Here is a 21,366-nt window from a genome sequence, read left to right as displayed (position 1 = left end):
ACGAAGATGCTAAAACCCCTACTTCGAATCGATCAAACGCGTCACAATTCAAATTCACATTCCACGGTACAATAAATTACCGACAGGACAGGCACGAAAATAATGTCACAATGTCACCTACTTGGAAGTAAATGAAGCTTATCCCAATGTAAATACAGTTTGAAATCACTGCAAAAAATACTACTGACCATATTCAAGATCTCACAGTCAGTCATTAAATTAGTGATAGACTCTTGAGAATGAAACCTTGTAACAAATTTAGCAAACAATTGAGATGTTGCCAATTGTTGCGAAACAAAATAATCTCTTGGAATTTTGTATTATGTTGCAAATGGTTTCTCGATTGCTAACATACATTTTAATTTCTTATTGATAATTCGGAGCAAAGAACATACATGTAATAGCTGAAAAATTATTTACCAGAGGAATAGCTGGTAGTTAGATTCAGGTTTGACGATAGAAAATGGTGTAAGAATAGTGATGTTAAAAGCACTAGTGTAATGCTATGGACTAAAATTTCTTTACTATTAATTGATACAACGTCGAACAAGTTGTGACAAGTATATAGGAAAATTTTGTCTCCAAAAATATACAAATTATGAACACACACATGAGAATATTTATATATAAGTTTAGTCTAGAATGTCTTTGAAATACACCCTTTAAAAATAAATAATATAAACTAAGCGAACAGCAGTCGACACATAGGAAATTTATTGCAATACTTGCAACTCAAACAAAAGAAAGTAACATATCAAAAAACAAGACATATCCATTTGAGTAAACTATAACAGTAGTTTATGTGGTGAAAATTTGATTGGTACATAATATTAATCTTCAGTGAACCTTACAATCGATATAGATAGAATTTTAAACACAAAATTTTGAGATAACCTTCTCAAATTAGAACCAATTTGGATGTACTGACTACTTTTGTTTCACAGTAGAATACGTATGAAAGCTTTTTTCCTTGTATATAAAGACAGGGAAAAATAATCCGGATATTTAGGTACTATTTACATTACAGCACCAGTATTTCTTACCAAAAAGTTGTAGACAAATTCATGAATAAAAGAATGTAACTATAACTGTTGCTTTCTAGAGATTTAAACTCGTTTATGTTGAATAAGATTTTTTTTTTATGTTTATTTGCAAGAATGTGAGATTTGACAATATTGTTTTGGAAAAATCTTCTGCTGTGCTTAAATATTAGTACCATGCGGAATTAATAGTGGTATTGTGCTAAGATATTGAAAGAGAGACGACCGCAAACGCCTTTGCTACTTTTTTTTTCAGATCATAATGCGTTTATGTTATGCCAAAATCATTTAGATTTAACAAGTTTTTATGCACACGTAACGAAATATCCAACTAAATAATAACAAAGCGAATCGCTATGATTCTAACTTACACTGAGTACCGGTTTCTGCACAAACACTGATAACCGAAGATTGGAAATTTAAATTAAAAAGTCATTCTTACTTCAAAATTGTCAAGTCTTGTAAGTCAAGATTTGGAGAAGAACCGACTTTTTCATTTCATTTCAAACAGTGCTATTTTATATTTCACATAGCTAAGAGTTCGTGTGTCATTGATTAAGACAATTTCGATGATTAGACATCATGAACAATCGAGTTTAATGGAGTATTAACTAAAATGCGACGAAGGAAGAAAAAAATAGGATACGAATTATAATATATTTAAAGGTAGAGAAAATTATACTATTGTAACACTTTCTTGGGCTTATCAAATAAAAGAATTGAACTAGGGATTTGTCTATGCAATTGGCAGCTATCTGCTGAGGTTCGTCACATAGAGATGTTTCAATTCAGTTTTTGGTGTATTCTCAAACAGCGCTGCTCGATTCTGGCCTTCACCTTTCTTTACCCAGTGACCATAAACTCTGAATGCACAGCCATCGATTACCTGTAAGAATTCTTAATAAGCCTAATGAGGCTAAATGGAAATTAAATTAAATCAATCTATGCTTCTGAAATTATAGTATTTCTTGTATGAATGTAAAAAAAAGTAACATATTGGTGAAAGCGTAGGGACAAGATTTTTATGTTCCACTCTTGCGTTTCAACAATGCTTCAATAACTTCAGAAATCCAAAATGTCCGTACAATAATTAATAGCAATAGCATACCTTTCTCAAAAGTTTGATTCTATAAGGATCGGTGCGAGCCACATTTGCAGACATGGTCTCAGGAGTAGTATGTAATCTTTTGATACGAACCACAGCTCTCACACATATAATTGCTAATTGGAATCTTTTCCGAGCATTGAATGATCTTGCTTTTAGTTCCTATTTAATAAAAAGATAAATTTATTTCTTATTGTTACTGAAAAATGTTACATCCACTAGCATGGTGTCCGTCAACTAGATGGTTAAACATTTCTTAAAAATTCCAGGATATTCATATCTAGTTGCTGAACACCATGCTTAACAATTTGTTATTCCAGCAAAAAAATGAAACATCTATTTCAAATCAAAAACATGAGTGTTAGTCCCATTTATTTAGGAATATGTTATGGCTGATTAATGGACATTTCAGCCTTTAATACGCTATAATAATACAACTAATATCTCAAATAACGTTTCAAAATGCGATTAATTCTCATCTCAATTTAGGAATGCAAGAAAAAAATGCATATCGCCAACCGGAATTGGAATCAATTAATTACTGTGATAACTGCAAGTATGCACACTGTAAACATGGCATTCACATGATGAAACTAGCAATAATAATTTTTTCCACCCATGTTGTTACTCCAGATTATTAAAATGCATCATTTAATTCATTCACTATTTAAGATAAAAGATTAAGTCTAGTGGAGTAAGGCTCCGGTCAAGCATCTCTAGACGCCAGGTTCGATTCTTGGCTCCGTCGTTAATTTTTCGAAATCATCAATTTTTCGAATTTACATTCTTTCAACAATATTCTTCTCGTACAAAAATGATTTGCACATCCGCATATCATTCGTTGGACGGCATTGCTTGTCTTACGTAGCTTCTCATCGGAAGCAAGGATTCAAAAGGGTAAATACAACATCTACACATTATAGTCCTCCTTATACACAGTGCTCGAATAGAAGAAACTTCTTATTCATAAAAGATTAAGATAGGATATGTACAGAAAACACAGAATGTTATTGTTCAGAATGAAAGGGTATGTGTAGAGATTCATCCATTGAATTTGATCAACATTGGCTCTACAATACTCTATTTTGTAACACATATTCTACTTGTAGCAAACGTACTACAGGTGCGAGGGGATTCCACAAAATTTTTGACTAGCATGTTTTGTTTTTGTTTTGAGCTTCACAGTTACATTGGATGAAATTGCAACAAACGATGTTTTTGGAAACAATGAAATGAAAACCGTTAAATTCCCATGGGCATAAAGCAGAGACAAATATACTGAGCAAATCCTGCCTTGTCAGAATACTCTGACTGAAAGCTGCATACATGATTTGAGGAGTAAAAATTTAAAGAATGATTAAAAATTAATAGATAATAGATAGTTAAATTAATATGATCAATTCAGTAATAGAATTCCATTAATTTTTGGAATACGTATGGTCCGGGTATACGACTCTCTAAGCTTTAATAGCCATCTTGGTATAGAATTGTTAGGGACTGCGCCCTTTGTTTTTATCCTTTCTCGACCTGCTGAGAACTAATCACCATTGCAGAGTTGCGAATGACATTATGGGAAGCTGACGTGTGAAAAACGTTATTTTTTCTTTTTTTAAATTCTTTTATCTGTACAACACATCATTAGGATAAAGTAGTGGGTGTAAGAAGATTGAATTGATAGAAGCTCGACACATGCATTTGGACAATAACACATGTACTTAATTTTAGAAGCATTTGAAATCCGAAGATCAACGAATGACCTGTTAATAGTGATTAGTAAAATAAGTATAAAATAAGAAGCATGTATTGACAATGACATAGAACATAATAAAATGAGAAAAACATTTTACCAAAGCTAACTGGGATATCCGACTGAGACGTCGAGAGTTAGAGGATAGAGATCGTTTTAGAGGTGCAATGTCTTGATCCCATAACTGTAATAGCAAATATTTATCTTGTGATCTGAAGCCTAATACTACGATATGATACATTGGTAAGAACAACTTTCTCTGTGTGCACCTGTTGCAGAAAGAATAGAGATTACTATGCAGTTGGTTAAAGATTGGAAAAATTTACAAAGTGCTTCGTGAAACGGCTTCAACAATCTAAACTGTAGTGTTCTTTGTTGAAAAAATTATACCAAATAAAGAGCTGAGTGAAATTGTGTAAAAAGCATAGAAGTAAATACAATGCAATGCAATTCAATGATAATAGAATTCAAATAATTAGAAAGAAAGATTAATTGCTATGTACAAATGTTGAAACTTTAGATATAGTCATGATAATGCAATGTAGATTAGTAATTATACAATTTTTACATATGTACAACGAGATTGACTTCATCCTCATATATTGTATTAGCCATAGTATCGCAAATTGTGAGATAATTTTATTTGCTCTTTTCTTTCCTAACAGCGAAAACATTGTAGAAAATCTGCACCATATGCAGCATATGACATCATACTAATAAATTTATCGCGATTTGCGTAAATTGACAGTTTACATGCACCATAAAATCGTACTCCTTCATATACGAAAAAGATCTAAATGAGAAATCTTCAAATTTAAGTACAAATATTATATCAGCGGGATACTTTATCTCGTCAATCATTGCTTATTCAAAAATTTGGCTGAGCTCGTACAAGCTGTCTCAACAAAATATTACGCACGAAGGAGAAACGTTCCAAAAGGATAATGTTGTTCCTTCTCAGCCATTCTCCGTAAAATACATAATGAGAATATACTTCTGCTTGCAATAAACCTGAGCTTCAACATGTTGCAATGCCTCATCAAATCATCAAATGTGGCATCGAAAATCGAATTTTAATATGTACATAAGGTTCTTAAGCAAAAACATAAACGTACTCGAATAAATTTAAGACTTACCACTGTTTGGAAGAAAGAGTGCTCCAATGCATCTTTAATTGAAATCCTCTTCTTTGGATCAACAACAAGTAATTTTCGTATCAGATCTTTCGGAGCTTCTGAAACACAGAGAAATAAAAATATTTTAACCCTTTGAGGGGCACATTTAAAAAAAAAAACAATCCTCAAAGTTACAGTGGTCCAAGGAATTTTTGGGGTCACTGATTACGAATCTAAGGTTGTATTTGCGAAATTTGAGATTGCAAATCTATGGTGGCGGACAAAATTTTAAAAAATCAACCGATTTATGCCAAATTTGATATGCGGGGTTTTTGGAGTCGCTGATTACGAACCTGACATCAGATTAGCTGCATTCATGATAGTAGATCCAAGATAAAGACTATTACTTTCAAAGTCCTAAATAAAAAATTGAATATGACGCTTATTCTCCCTCTCAGCGTGACCCACAACTAAGGGCGTGGACGTAGGAAGGAACTAGTTCTTTTATGGGTTTTTTTTTTTTAATTTTATTTGTTATTTTTTTTTTTTTTTTGATTTCTCATTTTTATACTCAAATGAAAAAAACGCAAAAAAAAGACAAAGTTCTGTGCGACAATAGCTTTAGTTATAAGTATTCAAGATTTCATTTTTGATTGCCGGTTTGTATTCGCCACCTAGTGGTGGAATATAGAATCATTCACCATTTGCCTAGTGTAAAATTATATTATTTACGTACTCAGCGCAACGTAAAACATGGGTATGTCAAATTTGATTATTTGGTTATTGGGTTTTGGGGTTATTCAAAATTCAGAATTTTTTTATGAAACAACCGGCGTGTCAGAAAAATATACATAATAGTTCTAAGCATAGAAAAGATTAATAAAAATTTTCAGAACTCTAACTCTATGCGTTTACCAATAGCCGATTTTTTCCGGAAGAAATTGATTTTTTTTTAATTGATTGTTTATAAGAATCGAAAAAAAAAAAAATAAGTCAGTTGGCCTCATTTTTCATAATGGTTACATTATTTAGGAAACTAAGAATCTAAAAAATGCCAGTACAGTTAGTTCAGGTTAAAGCCACAAAACATCGAAGAAATAAAAAATAAACGAAAATAAAATGTATACTTCCCACTGCCCGTCAAAGGGTTAACTGAAGCATGGAGAAATAAAATGTTAATACCACAGGGTGAAGAGGTCATGATTTTGTCATTCATAATCAGATCAACCTTTCAGCAGTAGTGGATTTTAGACAACATGTGAAATAACGAGTACTAGACTTTATTTTCATGGTTTTACTTTGCTATGGATTTTGGCCAACAGTCAAAGCTTACCTGTTATATCAGTCCATTCTGGAGATGTAAATGAGTATTTTCCTTCCATTATATTTCTAAGCATAATCATTTGCTTTCTATGCCAAAATGGTGGGCAACCAACCAGCAGGGTAAACATGATCACGCCACAAGCCCAACTGTGAAAAACAAAACCATTCTATTATTTCATTGTGTTGCATTAACAAATTGATATTTGAATGGAATAATTAAGCTTTCAAGTAATTTGAGAAAGGTAGTAGATAGAATACTGACATGTCAACTTCATACTCGTAGCCCTCAGCATTCTCGAACATGTTACACTTCAATACTTCTGGTGCAAGATATCCAGGTGTGCCGCATAGATCTGGAATGAGAATTGCCTGTGTGAGTGATAGGAAGATTGGAAATTTTCGTGAATGTAAAGTTACTATAAGTTTGTAAAAATTTACTCACCAAACAATTTTTCACCTGGTTTTAAGCATCTTGCAAACCCAAAGTCTGTTATTTTTACGTTTAAATTATCATCTAATAATATATTTTCAGGTTTCAGATCCCTGTGAACTATACTCTGGTTATGAATGTGCTGTACACCCTCTAGCACCTGCCGCATAATATACCGTGTTTTTTTTTCAGAAAGCGTTACAACCGATGTGAGGTAGTCAAAAAGTTCCCCATTCTTGCACAGCTCAAAAATGAGGAAAATGAAAGTACTTGATTCGAAAACGTCGTGTAGTTCAACTGAAAAGTAACATAGAAAATCCTTTAATTTACTATTGTATTTGATTTTACACTTATTATCATTACTTAATAGTAGCAACATACTTTTAAATAAATGGTGTATATAAAATATGACAAATTGATTAATGATATTGCCAAATTTCATAATTCATTTTTATATTTTGTTGCGTTAACTGGCCCAATTAGTGCCAATGACTACTCCAATTTCAGGTTTGTTTACCAGTGCTAATACACGGGATGGATCGAGAGTAGTTATTTCATATCATGCGCTATTATTGAGTAGCTTCATTGCTTATTATTTCAAGGTCCTGAATTTTATTTATGATCTATTGCTAGCATATAATACCATTTACTTGCATTCATAGCAGATTCATCAACTTACAATTAGCAATAGAATATTATGTACAAAACTATGAAACTAGGATATCAGTTTTGATTCAACTACTTCATGAAAACTTACTAATATACGAGTGGCCAGCTACTCTGCGAAGAATGTGTATCTCTTGGATGGTTGCATCCTTCATAGTGTGGTCGTCAGCACCATCATTTGGCTCATTGCTAATGTCAATAATTTTTGCTGCATATTGTACCCCAGTTTCTTTTTCTATGCATCTTCTTACAGTAGATGAAATCCCTCTACATAAACAAAATGTTGAACGATTTATCAGCTGTTTATTATATTACTTTAGATTTAAGACTGCTACCTTTCATTAATTGAAAACGAAACCCAATTTCTAGTTATCAAATAATTTAGATATATTGCTTGTAAGTTGAAAAGCTCATTGTCTGAAATTAGACAAGATTTCAATATTATGCTTGCAGATCTATATTTTTTCATATAGATTTGTGTTGCACATATCATTTTATTATATCTTTTTCGCTGTTTTTGTATTTTTCTGGTCACAATACAAAGAAATAATTAAATATAGTTCCTCAGTGTCAAAGAAAGGGATTGCGAATTTCGTACATTACCTGACTTACATTTTTCGATGAGCTTTGAGTCTGTAAAAAGGCTAAGCATGTTATAAGACTTTTTAACGAATACTGCAACTTCATTCAGGGGTCCGATTAAATATGCTTGGATCTCTTTGAACTTGATGTTTTCTGTTTTTTAATAAACCCTCCAGAAATAGTTGGAAAAAGTGGAGGATAAAATAGGTGCAGAGATAATCATTCATAAAAATGTGCGCAGATTCCTTGTGAAAATACACAACTAGTGATGTATAAATTGTTGACAAATCTGTTGCGAAAAGATTTTTCTAATCAAGATGTAGAATGTCCACGATTTAAGAAAGTCAATTTTTGCTTCTCCTTTTAATACGATTGACGGTCGATAAAAAAAGATTAAAGAGGATAAGCGTCAGAATTTTGTGGAGTTTATCAGAACACCCTGTATATTTAATATGCGGTTGTACCGGACTGAGCATAATTGAATTTCAAAAATAGTTTTTAACTACGAACAAACAGTTGCAACGACATTAGGATGCGTTACCTCATTGCATCGAACCGTGAACTTGTCAACAAGACATAAAGGATTGGCGATAAAACACAAATTACGTTACATAAGTTCGAGGCATTCGAGGTTATGTTACGCTGTGCAATGTTATGATATATCGTAAATGTGCAGCCCTTTGTTGTCCGCACGTTAAAACTGGTAGCGGAGACGGAGTTATCAACATAATTATGAGAATTGTTGATAGAAAAGACAATGAAATACGAGAATGAAATCAGCGAGTGTGTATCATGAAATACATGTAATTGGCGCAACAGCGTGTCATGAAATTAAAAATAAACACTAACCTTCCCAAAATTTCTTTCGGCTCGTATTTAGCGTAGAAGCCCTTAGCTGCGTCTTTGTCTGGCAAAAGATCATCAGCTTCGTCTTTTGCCATCTTTCCAACAATCATCAGCTGGTCAAGTCGCTTGAAAATCTCGCTAATGATTCATAATTAATATCAATTACGACGTTGCAACAACTCAAACACACTCTATTTACAACTATTTGCCTCTCAGTCTCCCCACGTTTCACCTCGTCTGCATGTATGTATAAACATACCGCGCGGTGTGTCGAGAGGGTCGAAAGGTGGTCGAGAGACAACTGATCCATCCATGTTCAATTGCGCAGTCGCGGTGAGTCACGAGGCCTATTTGCTTCAAATTGCCTACAATATTTCAATGAACTCGAAGCACTCACTCGAAGGCAATTGCCAATTTATAAGCAGAATTATTACGATCAGTTAAAATTGTACCGAATAAGTTGTACTGCCTATGAACTGTACATCAATATATAATATACATACACGCATACACTGAAATCCTTTGAATATTCCCTGTCAACTTGTGGCGATCTTGAAAGTAGATTTTTGGGTAATCCAATATCCGAAATTTCACAGGAGTTATCGGTAGTATAGGTTTTATGGCCATGTCTCACAATCAGGAAGAATTTACGATCAGTTTACTGAATATCATGTATTTTTGCCAATTTCGTTCCATTTTTTTCGAACTAATTGATCATCTTAAGTACGATTAATTCAGATAGTAAAATCTAAAATTTATCGCAGGAAATGTCGCTTTACCGAATTTAAACGCAGCATTCGGAGTTTTTTTTGGACAATATTCAAGATTTTCGAAAAAATTGAGATTTTTCACAATAAATGACAAATGTTCAATACATTCGAATTCTACATTCAATACACAAGTACTATCATCAAAGAATATAAGACATGCGCTTAAGTTACACTAATCACCAATTGTGAGCTGATACTACAGAAAAATACTTCAGCATATATCACACCTATAGCCCAACACAGATACGTTGATTCGTAATTGTAATGTTCAGTTCTTAAACAAACTGTTGTAAACTAGCAAATTGAATGTTCGTATCATATAACAGTACAGACCATGAGCATACGTATAATCATGGGATATGGGTGCTATACGGATTGTTTGATCGATAACAAAACTCCTTGGAAACGACTTCAAGTATGAAAAGTGACTATCAACCTACTGTAGATCTCAAAGTCCTTTGGTTATCTATCCACATTTCTTGAGTTTCTGCGAGTTATAAGAAATTACTCGTATTAAATCTTTCGTCAAAAAGATATGAGCTTTTACGTATTCAGCCAAAAATTAAATTCTATCGTATATTCAGCAATTACACGATTTATTGATTAAATGCCAAAAGTTTCTACCGATGACGTTGCAAAGTAAACAGAGATCCTACACATTATCGTAAAACATCTCAAAATCCACAACTACCTCGTACCTTTAACCAAATATGTATCCTAGTTTATTCAAAAAATTCGAATCAACAGAAAAATATAATGATGCATTAAAGGGCGATAACACATCATCTTCAACATCCTCATCAAGTATTCCATCCACAACCACCAGTGAAGGTATATATAAAAAAAATGCGACAAAATAAAAAACTGAGGGAAATTGCATTTGGTTTAGGTGATGTCATTGCTAATTGAGTTCAAGTAATGGGAAAAATAAATAAATAATAACATTTGTGTACACGTGTCAGATTTAACTCAGTTTAAATATTATATTTCCAGGTTCACTCTTGGCACCAGAGCCTGCTCAAGAAACTAAAACTTGTACTACCACCAAAGTTCCTAATTGTAGTTCAAACTCAAAGATATCATCTCCACCCTACTCCTCATTCAATGTAACCACGAGTCCTCAAAATGTGGACTCATCACCCTCAAAATCATGTGGTATGTACTCTAAAAGACTTCCAGATAGACTTCAGCGTCTACAAGATGAAAAAAAGTGTCCGGAACTATCTATCGAAGCATTTTTCGACTTTATGCGTACTGCTTATCAAGTTAATGATAGTTTCGAAGAGTTGGCAACCACATTGTCTGCGAAAAGTGAAATTGATTGGCCAAAATTGGCAAAAACAGATCTAATTTCACAAACACCAGTAGAGTTCGACGAAAGTGATCAAATTACAGAATTGAGTAACGATTCTCCTGGTCTGAATATTAGGGATGATAAAAGTACAGTCACTAATGAAATAAGAAACACTGAATCTACGAAGCTAGATAACGAAAAGGTAATTGTTACTGAAAGCACTGCTAAAGTACCAACTAGTAAAAACGAGCATCAAGAATCAAATATGAATGCACAGACAAAATATCGCAGGCTTAGCTTAAGTAAGCATCATCATTTACAAAAATCACAGGCGGCATCAGTGTGTGAAGAACAACTAACGGACGAAAAATCTCGTACCCAAGAAAAGAAAGAACTACAAAAAGAAGTGAAAAAAATTGAAACATATGAGCAACAAAAGCAAACTCTTTGTACACCTATGAAAAAGATTAAAATACCTACAGTTGAAACATTTTTAGAACACAAAGAGCAGTTACTTGCAAAAATTATGAAAAGAAAATTAAGCGATATTTTGCACGAAGGAGTTCTGGATTCAGTATTGCCATACATGCTTCCTAAGCCAGCATTATCTCAGCCTGTAATAAAAAAATCTATTACTAATACGGATGTAAAGAAAACTGCAGGATCAGCAATTAACATCGACAATCGATTAACACCAGCCGTTAAAGAAAAGGATAAAGAGAAACATAAGTATCGAAGAAAATCTTTCGAGTAAGCATGACTTTGTTGAATGAGAAAATTTTAAAATTATGTATGATATTCACACAGTTTAGATTGAATTATGACTTATTAACAACTTTCTGCTCACTTTACAATAAGTAAATGTCGGATGTGTGGTGGTTTTCAGTAATGAAGTGGAAATCCATGTCTGCGATGAAGCTAAAAACATCAAAAAAGACTTCAGATGTCCACAAAAATTGTTAGTCCAGAAGATGTGCTACTTTGCAGACGTAACTGCTGGTCAAAAACTCGAAGAGATGGATATATCTGTCCATTGCGATATTGTCATTTTTGATTGGCTTATGCGTTGGGTTAAAAAAGACATCATCAAAAAATCCGAATGGCCTGTTTTTGAAGCGAATAATGTTATTCCGATTATGGTGTCTGCATCATTTCTTCAGATGGAACCACTTCTTGAAGATTGTTTAGTGTATTGTCACAACAACATGTCTGAAGTTTTAAAAACATCAGCTATATTAACATGCTTGAATGACAATCTTCTGACAAGGTATATATTTTATTAAATATAAATATAAAAATTGGCGTTTTGGATATTCAGAATTTGGTAAGGTTATTTTGTAATTCTTTATAATAGATAATACGTATCCGATAACACGATCTTTTATAATCCTCATTTTCATCATTCACAAGTACCTTTAACGAAGAATTGTTAAACCTACCAAAAATCATTTCTCTTCATACCTCTTTCACAAACAATTGAATTCAGAATTCAATGATTACTTGAAGTAAAGTATAGTGATGATTTTTTGGAGTATTTTTAATTTTAATCGAAGATAATTCTCAGCATGTTTGAAACTGACCATCAACAATAATAAAAGGTTTCATTGAAGATTCATTTTAAAGTTGATTTAGAAAAATTAGGTGATGTGTTGTGACAGCTATCAAAAAGGGTGAAATTTTTGTATCAGTATTTCACAGGGTTTCTAGAATATCAAAATTTTCTTTAAAGGTATGTAATACAAATGATTACTAAATGAAGAACTAATAACTTGCAGACTAGCGGCACGTTTCACCAACGTGGATGTTGAATCATTGAAAGACAAGAAGGATAAGGTGCAAAGCAGGATCTTCTGCAAATTAATAGTCTCATTAGCCGATAGTACCCCTGACAATAAGCGTGGACACTATAGTTCTTTAGCAACATTATTCAAATGTGGCAAGTGCGGGAAAAATGTGGTCAGATCAATATCTGACTCTGTACCTTGCATTCCAAGTGCTATGAGACTCGATACTAAAGGAGATATTCACAGTATGCATACCAGGTATGACTGATCAGTAATTATGAATTTGATTCTAGAGTTCTCATTGATTTTTAAAACTACACTTAATATTCACTACTAACATTGTATTCAATAAATTTTCCTTATCAAAACAGCACTTTTGAAAGCAATAAATTGTAAATCGTAAATTTCCAAAACTGGATCTTATTTGTTTGTCATTATCTCTTTGTTGACTGTTTTTAGAAATGGATAAGCATTTGAAGATTGAATATTATCTTTAAAAATACTTGCTATTGCAGGGATATGTCATGGACGTTAAATGACTACATTGTGACACTTCGCTCGGAACTGCGATCTTGGAGAAAGGTCTACTGGCGTTTATGGGGTGACTGTCACTTTCTTTTCTGCAGACAATGCAGAACATACTTCCCAATTCATCAAATGGACTGGTGTTGTTATCACCCGGAGATTCCACAATTCTTTGCCAATGAACAGCAAAGATCCTCCCCGTTTCCACTTGGTAGATATCCATGTTGCAGTCAAAGAGCTTACAGGTTTGAGACACTGCCGAATCAAGAGGGCTGCCGGTTTAAGGTATAACAGTAGTCTATCATACCTATCAATTCATAAAAACATATCGATAATTCAGTTGATTCAAATTTTTTATAACTTAATTCCACCATGATCAGAACTACTTTCGCTCCTTTGTAGGTGAAACACTCAATTTTCCCAGCTCAATATTTTTCGTCTGATATGAGTTAATTTCTAAATCAAGTGTAATGAAATAAGTCAAAAGGACATTAATTACATTTGGCAGGAGCATATTCCAGCTGCGACATCTGAACCAGATGAAAATATTCTCAACATCTTTTCGTCACACCGAGATGTGATAGTGTTAGAACCCCCACAGCTGTTTTTCCCAGAAAAAATAACAAGACTGGTTGCCAGAGATCCAAATTTGGAGCCTGGGAAATTGGCCTGCAAGGAGATCATGTGGTGGGATGGAATCGAGCTCGTACCACCAAGATCAAAACTAGGGCTCTTAGGTAAAGTTCAGAAGACCAGTGAAAATTGACTTGAAACGAGTAAGAGGTTCTCTCACACATGTTTTTAGTCCATCGAAAGAGTTGTACATCAAGAAGGTGTGAAACTGCAACTTCAATAATTACGTTATTGTTCAGGAAAAATCTGGGGTGGTTCCGGGCTTCGACAAGCCTGCCAAGCACCGGATGTAATGAAATCATCTCGTAAAATGCGAAGACAGGCATCGGGAGTGACAGATACTTCGTCTCCAGGTTCTTCGATTGCAGGTAGTGACGATGATGATGGGGGAACAGCCTGTGGCGATAGCAGTGCTGACGATGATACCGATAACAGTGAAGAATCTCACGCATGGCCACCGCTCAGGCAGGTCAGGAAATTTAAACGGAAGACGAGATATTACGCTGCAAAAAGGTAGTTGAATTGTTATTAATAATTATTATGTTGATTGAACTTTACGTAGAAATAGTACTTACGTAGAAACTCCTCATATAATCTTACACAATACAGAAGCGATGGTGGCCGATCATGGAGTTCTAATTTGACAGTGAGATATAATCAAGATAATCAACGAGACTTCGAGGAACGAGCAGCAATACAAATGGCTGCCTTGCTCACAAAAAGAACATCTGCAGAATGTGGAATTCATCCTCGAACACATACTCATAATAGGCAACAAACTCACATCTGGAGTCAGACACAACCAATAGGTAACCAGTATTTTCAAGCTAAGATGATCACCCTGTAAATGGATTCAGAATAATTCAAATAACTGTTCTACATTTTACAGGTGGAACATATGTCAAATTAGAAGCTGAATTTCGAGAGCAGTTAGCTCAGACATACAAGTGCAAAAATTCATCACAAGCAAAAGGATCTGCACGCGTGAAGTCCTCGAAAGTGCTACAGTAAAATTGTATGAGATGTCACATTTTGTCACATAATAATTGTGAGTGTAGGTATTTTGTTCCTAACATTATGTCAAGTGTCCAGTGTAATCGAACTATTCATTACTGAGAATATCTGTTGAATTGCTCGTGGCATGTCCATACACTGCAAGAAATGTGAAGACTTCTGTGATCATTTTCTTTTTGACAAAGTTTTAAGGAGATAAAAAGAAACAGGATAATTTGGTCGAAATAATTTTGGAAAAAAACGGTTGCGTAAGTAGTCCATGAAGTTTACTTTTTAAAGAACGAAAATATGTCAGAAAAGTGTATAAACATTTCATATAAATAAGTACAAAATTAAACATTTATTTAGCGATATCGATTAATATCTATTAAAAAAACAACATGAAACACAAAGAGGTATGGCGTGACACAGTCACAACAAAAAAATCGAAAATTAATTCTTCGACCATAAAAAAGGTACTTAAGTCATATTTTTTTGAACATTGTTAGATTGAAAATCCAGTTTTCATATCTTCTCACTTTCATAACTGATCTCTAACATCATTTGATAGCCTAGATTATCCATTTCTTTTCTTCTTATCTGTGATATTTTTCTTTGGCATCAGGTCGCTTCGGTCCAATAAATCATCAAGTTCTTTATGCGTGTAGACTGTAAGGAAAAAAAAAATTAAAGCAATAGAATTTAGGCCAACTGTTACATTTTTATTGAAGCTATAGCTTAATTGGAAACAAAAGGCTATAAAAAACAAAATTTCACTAAAACTTGCAGGTATTGTAAAGAAAATACACTAATTCTCTAGTTTGAAGCATGTTGAAATGATCAACTGATTTCTGAGCGAATTAATTTAACACGTATTATTAATACAAGTAACATTTGATCTCTATCACAATATTGAAGAGGGATAACATTTGAGAGTATATTCAAGACTCAGCAAAGTGAACTATAAAAGTAACTCACCATCATTTTCTGCATGTACAATTTGATTTTCATTAGATTCTAAAAGTTTTTTAAGCTGTACAAGTGTGTCACGATTGTTCAAGGACAAACTTAGACCTGCTTTAGAGATGACCATCTTTTCTAGTTTGCGTTTTGCTTCACCACGGTTAATAATTGTTTCATCGATTGTTCCTTTAGTGCATAACTTGTATACAACAACAGGTCGTGTTTGACCAATTCTATGACAACGTGCCATGGCTTGTATATCAGCCTGAGGGTTCTGTAAAATTTAGATGTGTTTATTATTTGTCTATTACACATGGTTGTTACAAACTTTATAAGCGGATATTTAATCTAAGAGTACTTAAAAGTAAACTGTTGAAAATTTTATGGCGTTAGTAGAGATTGTACAATGAAACTGGCAATTTGCAATTATACTGAATTCGGTTAATGATAATCTGCATTTTCTTGGAGCTACGAGCTTGGGAAAATGAGTTTCCTATGGATTTCAGAAATATTTTCTACGTCTTATGTGAAACAAAACGTTAGGTCAAGTAAATTTTCCTGTGAAATTTAAGCTGTATCAATATATAACCGTTATACAAATGTAATCTTAGCCAGCTTGAGAATTAAGGGGAAATTTCTACGTCACACCTAAATTTCAGTGTCCACTCAAGATTATTACCAACTTCCAGGGATTCAGAATGAATATATTCAGGTATAGTGTTTTATTGTTAATCACGTTTGCCGTAAGGTTTATTCTGTATGATGTCACTTTTTGAACAGTACAGGTGTGCACAAGATGTTACCAAGTGGTATTACTTTATCAAAATGTTATTGACTGTTTGTTTAAATACATGTTATTACTGAATATATGTCTATTGTAAGTAAATATCTTACCCAATCGGAATCATACATGATAACTGTATCAGCAGCAGCCAAATTTAATCCCACTCCTCCAGCTCTAGTGGATATAAGGAATAGGAATACGTCTGGATCAGAGTTGAATAATTTAATATTTTCCTTTCGATCCTCTATTTTGAAACTTCCGTCCAACCGTACGTATCTGTAATCTCTCAGTTCCAGATAATCTTCCAACATGTCCAAAATCATGGTCATTGTGGAAAACAATAAAACTTTATGCCCTTGAGATTTAAGCTTCGCCAGCATTGCATCCAGAACCAACAGCTTTCCAGAGTTTTTAATTATTTCATCATCAATTCGTGGCAAACCAACGCTATTTAATGGACAGTGAACCAAGTATGGATGGTTCACTATTTTTTTGTATACTACAGCTAAAAAATAATAGTACAGAATTTTAGAGGTTTTTCGGAATTTAATGATTCGACTTTACTCCAAAATTAATACAGAACATGCTACCTACAAGTCGGCCAAATTAAAAATGTACATCTAAAATTTTAGGAATAAATAACTTTCGTTAATGCATGAACACAAATTTTTCAAGGTTACATTTGAAATTAATTTTGTTATTTTTCTACTACTACAAATTTTAACGATAAAGATCTTTCGAAAAGTGTTTTTGGTTAATTCTATCTTACCTCTATTTTGCCATTGAATCCGGATTAAAAATTCTTGGTTCCTTTCATTGACATCTGCGTATTTTTTCCACATTGAAAGTGCATTGCTCTGTATTTCTACATCTTTCTTCCAGCCATCATCACCTCCATCACTGGACGGAGTTGAGGCACGTGACGAAGACAAGTCACTCATGGAATCATCTTTGTAATCAGAAGTACCTGATTTGAGCCTACAACGCCGTTGTTGTCTTTTTCCATTTAGATCAGGGATTATAAGATTTTCAGGTTCCAGTTTGGCCATAGTTTGAATATCGCGGCTCAATACTGCTTTGTATAAACTATGTTGCAGTTCAGTAAGCGGTGCATAGACAATGACTTCTTTTTTTAGGGGGATATCCAAACAAACATCAGATTTCACGCGGCGAAGCATAAACGGTTTCAATATCTCCCTTAAACTCATCAAAACCTGCTTGTCAGCTTCTTGCTGGAGGATCCTTTTGGTACCTTCAGCATCTTGTAGTTCTTTAGCATCGAACCAGGATTCAAATACTGCTAGGTCATTGAAAATTTCTGGCAACAAGAAATTCAACAAAGACCATAACTCTGACAAGTTATTTTGAAGTGGTGTACCAGTTAGCAGAAGTCGATTCATGGATTTGCATTTCTTCAGGACCCTGAGTAAAACAAACCAGATAAATGACAAGAAGAGAAATCTTGGATTTCAAAAAAAAATTTGATATAATTTCAAATTTTGAGTAAACTTGAAATGTTTTTTTGGTCGACCCCACTTTTCATGAAGAAAATTAGTATTAAAAGCCATGTGCATATCGCGCAACATCTCTCTTGGTTTCCTTTGCAGTTTATTTATTTATGGATTTACAAGTAGTATGCTATAATAGGCCAATGACAATTATAGCAACACTCTATTTGAAAAGACATTATATGCAAGTTAGAACCACTTACTGTAGTAGTTGGCATTTGTAGTTTTTAACTCTGTGACCTTCGTCAATGATGATGTACCTCCATTGCTGACGTTTTAATAAATTTTCCTCTTGCATAGGTACTTCGAAGGTAGTCAAAACCACTGGTTGTGTTTTGTATCCATCAATATCAAAGTTTTTCTGTTGGATCGACCGGTAATGTTTTGTCCTCTCTTCTGGAGGTCCGTGTAACAAAACAACAGGGATTTTTGGAGCAAAGTTTTCAAACTCCATTAACCAATTTGGAATAGTAGAAAGTGGTGCAATTATCAAGTAAGGTCCTGGTATTTTCTTTTCTATCAAGTGGCAAATCAACGCAATAACTTGAATAGTCTTTCCAAGACCCATCTCATCTGCCAATATACCATTTACACCATTCTCGTACAGCACACAAAGCCATTTTAAACCTTCGATCTGATAGTCACGCAATGTGCCGACAAAATATTTCAACTGTACAGACTCAACATGTTGGTCCTTGTCTGGATAATCTGTTTTTGCTATGTTTCCGTCTGTTTCCATCATTAGTTCATTTGCTATTTCTTTTTGACTGAGATTCATTTTTTGTCTTTCTTCTTCTTTATTCTTGACCTGTAGGTATATCAAATTAGCAAATCTTGGAGAAAAAAAATATGCTAGTATAATACGTGGCATGAAAATTGCTCTACCATTTTTGGAGAAGTAAACAAAGACAAACAATTATAATACATATTCAAGCGAGAAACCAACAGGTCTTTAATAATAATTGACTATTACGTGATTATTACAGTTAAAGTTCCATCTTTATCATATTTACAACCTTGATTGATTGAAAAATTATAACAAAACTTTCAGACAAATTACACAATTTTATTAATTTCATTGGAAAACCTAATTTTACATCACATGTATCACCTTGAGAGCATTTTTGTATTTTATGGTAATGTATATCGATAAATTCCACTTATGTACTAGCATCTAAAAGTTACTAGTGATGAAATGCACAGAGTTGACTCTTGATATTTTGAAAAAAATTTATTGGTTGGGGTTATAGGATACAGTACACACTGCGCAAACAATCCATACAAATAAAAAGCGATGGTGAATACGCACATGTACAGCACAAGAGGAGCTATAAGAATAGTGCATCTGGGAACACTCACATCTTTCGCAGTCACATATTCCCTTATGTCATAATCTTGATTTAGTTTCTGAGCCTTCTTAGTAATTTTTTTTGGTGGTGAGTTCTCATCGCTTACTTTGGGCTTACGTTTATTTCCTGGTTTCTTTGATTCCTGTTTTAAAGACTGATCAATCTTTTGAACCAGATACTTCGAATAAAACTGGCTACGATCGAGCAAATGCATCAAACGTTTGTAGCGAAATTCCACAACTTCTTTTTCATACTGCTCGGCAGCTAAGCGTTTATTTTCTGTCTCAATCTCTAGGGTTCTTTTACGCTTTCCCTTCGTAGATCCTTTATAGTCAATCTTAAATGGTCCATTATTAATTTTGACATCATCAGCAATTTTGCTTATTGCCAATGTTTCGTCCTTTGTAACACTTGTGGCTTCTAAAGATATTCAAAATAATGAAAATATTGAGGGATTAATGAGAGTAAAAGCTTGTGGAAAAATATATTTCAAAGTGAATTTTTGAACAATGGAAATGAGTGGAGAATTTTAACATCTACCAATGTGTGCAGAAGCAAATTTAAGTTTTATTTCTAAGGCGAAAACAAGAGTAGATTATTTTTGGCCAAAAATTATATTAATCGGTACACTACAAAGTCTTTGAATGTACGAGACATTGAGATGGAAGATAAAACTAGAAAATTTAAAAATTAATAAAGGGTCAGGCGAGAGAATTTTTGTTAAACATTATTTGGATGCAAGTAATAATTTTCTGCTTTCAGATTTATCCTCATTATTCATTTAAGAGGTAACAGTGATAGTTAAAGACTAGTAATAAACTAGCAATATAGGAGAAAGTAAATATAAGCAGTTACACATTTCGCATGTGTAAACAGACAAATAGAAGTCAAAGAGGATTACTCTATCCACCAGCTTAGAGAGTAAACTTAACTGACAAATAGAGCCCGTATCTACCAGAAATATCGTAGCAATGGGTATTCCCATAAAAAAAAATTTGCGATTTCATATAAACACCTGCCTTTAACGAGTTCGCCAAAAATTCGTGTGATATGGAAGAAAAACTGCAAGCCATTTAAAAATGGTTTATACATGACTAGAGATTTAAATTTAATAACCCTGAAAATTCACACGGCTCACATCTAAAAGTATGCAAAACTACCGCAATTTTGTCTGTCCCTTCTGTTTATCACTGACGACACTCAACTGTTGTTCGCCGTTCATTAATTCTATACCCATGCCATGTCGTGCTTTAATTGCCATAAGGTAGAAAAACGTGTACAATACCTGCGGAAGCTACGGATCCTGAAATGCTAGCAAATCCAGAATCGTCAGCAGCTCCGACATATTCAAGATTTTCAGCAATGTCTTGCAGCTTTGTACTATGTAACTTGGCACTCATATTGACTTCACATCAAACAACAAACGAGAAATAATTTACCTGACAAAATATACGATAAATTGCAAACACACTCCACGAGGTCTACATAACAAGTGAGGCCAAGTCCACTGCCTGAACCGCCTGAACTCTTGCCGGCACTCGCGATGATGTTATGCGGCCGGACACGATTCCCGCCAAATGTTGCGTCGTACGCTAAGCACAAAGAACCCAGTGATGTCACTTTGAAGTAATTTCGGTAACGTACTAGCCAATCAGAACACTGCATCCACCAGGTCCGAACACTGAACTATTCGAACAGCGGAATGCGCGTTCTGTCTACCGAGTGAAGTAGTTGATACGGGGGTGAACTATCTCTGTCGGTATCACTTATGGTATGCCTATAGGATAGAGTTCAGGAGGTAGATTCATCACTCGAGGACATTCGTGGTAAGAATGTGGTTGTCGGATGTTTCCGTCATTTCAAAAGATGGTGTAATTTTACACATAAATACCTGTTTTGGCTATCCCAC

The 21,366-nt window shown here is 33.9% G+C and overlaps 3 protein-coding genes across 4 annotated transcripts; 1 reads left to right on the top strand and 2 right to left on the bottom strand.

Moving 5' to 3' along the window:
- Positions 1-498: 498 nt before the first annotated feature.
- Positions 499-9,164, bottom strand: LOC107223170 (phosphorylase b kinase gamma catalytic chain, skeletal muscle/heart isoform). 2 transcript variants are annotated; one of them, XM_015662775.2, is made up of 9 exons: positions 8,858-9,164; positions 7,518-7,693; positions 6,773-7,057; positions 6,593-6,683; positions 6,341-6,477; positions 5,029-5,126; positions 3,993-4,076; positions 2,149-2,307; positions 499-1,926 (listed from the first exon to the last, which is right to left on the bottom strand). In XM_015662775.2, exons 1-9 carry the CDS (start codon positions 8,962-8,964, stop codon positions 1,792-1,794), a joined length of 1,272 nt encoding a protein of 423 aa, XP_015518261.1. In that variant the 5' UTR covers positions 8,965-9,164; the 3' UTR covers positions 499-1,791. The 2 variants fall into 2 exon arrangements, with proteins under 2 accessions (XP_015518261.1, XP_015518262.1); XM_015662776.2 differs by lacking the exon at positions 3,993-4,076 and having other exon boundaries at positions 8,858-9,162.
- LOC107223156 (SANT and BTB domain regulator of class switch recombination) lies at positions 9,158-16,683 on the top strand. Its single transcript, XM_015662754.2, has 10 exons — positions 9,158-9,187; positions 10,395-10,455; positions 10,618-11,668; positions 11,805-12,185; positions 12,694-12,960; positions 13,218-13,512; positions 13,736-13,964; positions 14,100-14,373; positions 14,470-14,669; positions 14,750-16,683. Exons 1-10 carry the CDS (start codon positions 9,167-9,169, stop codon positions 14,869-14,871), a joined length of 2,901 nt encoding a protein of 966 aa, XP_015518240.2. The 5' UTR covers positions 9,158-9,166; the 3' UTR covers positions 14,872-16,683.
- Positions 15,381-21,195, bottom strand: LOC107223185 (lymphoid-specific helicase). Its single transcript, XM_015662797.2, has 7 exons — positions 20,743-21,195; positions 19,468-19,877; positions 18,312-18,916; positions 17,370-18,022; positions 16,711-17,105; positions 15,832-16,090; positions 15,381-15,522 (listed from the first exon to the last, which is right to left on the bottom strand). Exons 1-7 carry the CDS (start codon positions 20,855-20,857, stop codon positions 15,431-15,433), a joined length of 2,529 nt encoding a protein of 842 aa, XP_015518283.1. The 5' UTR covers positions 20,858-21,195; the 3' UTR covers positions 15,381-15,430.
- Positions 21,196-21,366: the final 171 nt, after the last annotated feature.

This window comes from Neodiprion lecontei, chromosome 3 (assembly GCF_021901455.1).
Source record: "Neodiprion lecontei isolate iyNeoLeco1 chromosome 3, iyNeoLeco1.1, whole genome shotgun sequence".
Lineage (NCBI taxonomy): Eukaryota > Metazoa > Arthropoda > Insecta > Hymenoptera > Diprionidae > Neodiprion > Neodiprion lecontei.
Note: the sequence above shows the minus strand (reverse complement) of the source record. Positions and strands in the feature narration are given on the sequence as shown.

What these genes read in the sequence shown, in the direction of transcription:
- LOC107223185 (XM_015662797.2), bottom strand. Translation starts at nt 20,857, where the DNA reads ATGAGTGCCAAGTTACATAGTACAAAGCTGCAAGACATTGCTGAAAAT. An exon ending in AGGATCCGTAGCTTCCGCAG is followed by an intron (nt 19,878 to 20,742) that starts GTATTGTACACG and finishes GAATATCTTTAG; the next exon opens with AAGCCACAAGTGTTACAAAG. An exon ending in TACAAATGCCAACTACTACA is followed by an intron (nt 18,023 to 18,311) that starts GTAAGTGGTTCT and finishes TGTTTTACTCAG; the next exon opens with GGTCCTGAAGAAATGCAAAT.
- LOC107223156 (XM_015662754.2), top strand. Translation starts at nt 9,167, where the DNA reads ATGTTCAATTGCGCAGTCGCG. An exon ending in ATCAAAACTAGGGCTCTTAG is followed by an intron (nt 13,965 to 14,099) that starts GTAAAGTTCAGA and finishes GTTATTGTTCAG; the next exon opens with GAAAAATCTGGGGTGGTTCC. An exon ending in AGATATTACGCTGCAAAAAG is followed by an intron (nt 14,374 to 14,469) that starts GTAGTTGAATTG and finishes TACACAATACAG; the next exon opens with AAGCGATGGTGGCCGATCAT.
- LOC107223170 (XM_015662775.2), bottom strand. Translation starts at nt 8,964, where the DNA reads ATGATTGTTGGAAAGATGGCAAAAGACGAAGCTGATGATCTTTTGCCA. An exon ending in AGCTGGCCACTCGTATATTA is followed by an intron (nt 7,058 to 7,517) that starts GTAAGTTTTCAT and finishes GTTACTTTTCAG; the next exon opens with TTGAACTACACGACGTTTTC. An exon ending in GGATATCCCAGTTAGCTTTG is followed by an intron (nt 2,308 to 3,992) that starts GTAAAATGTTTT and finishes TTTATTAAATAG; the next exon opens with GAACTAAAAGCAAGATCATT.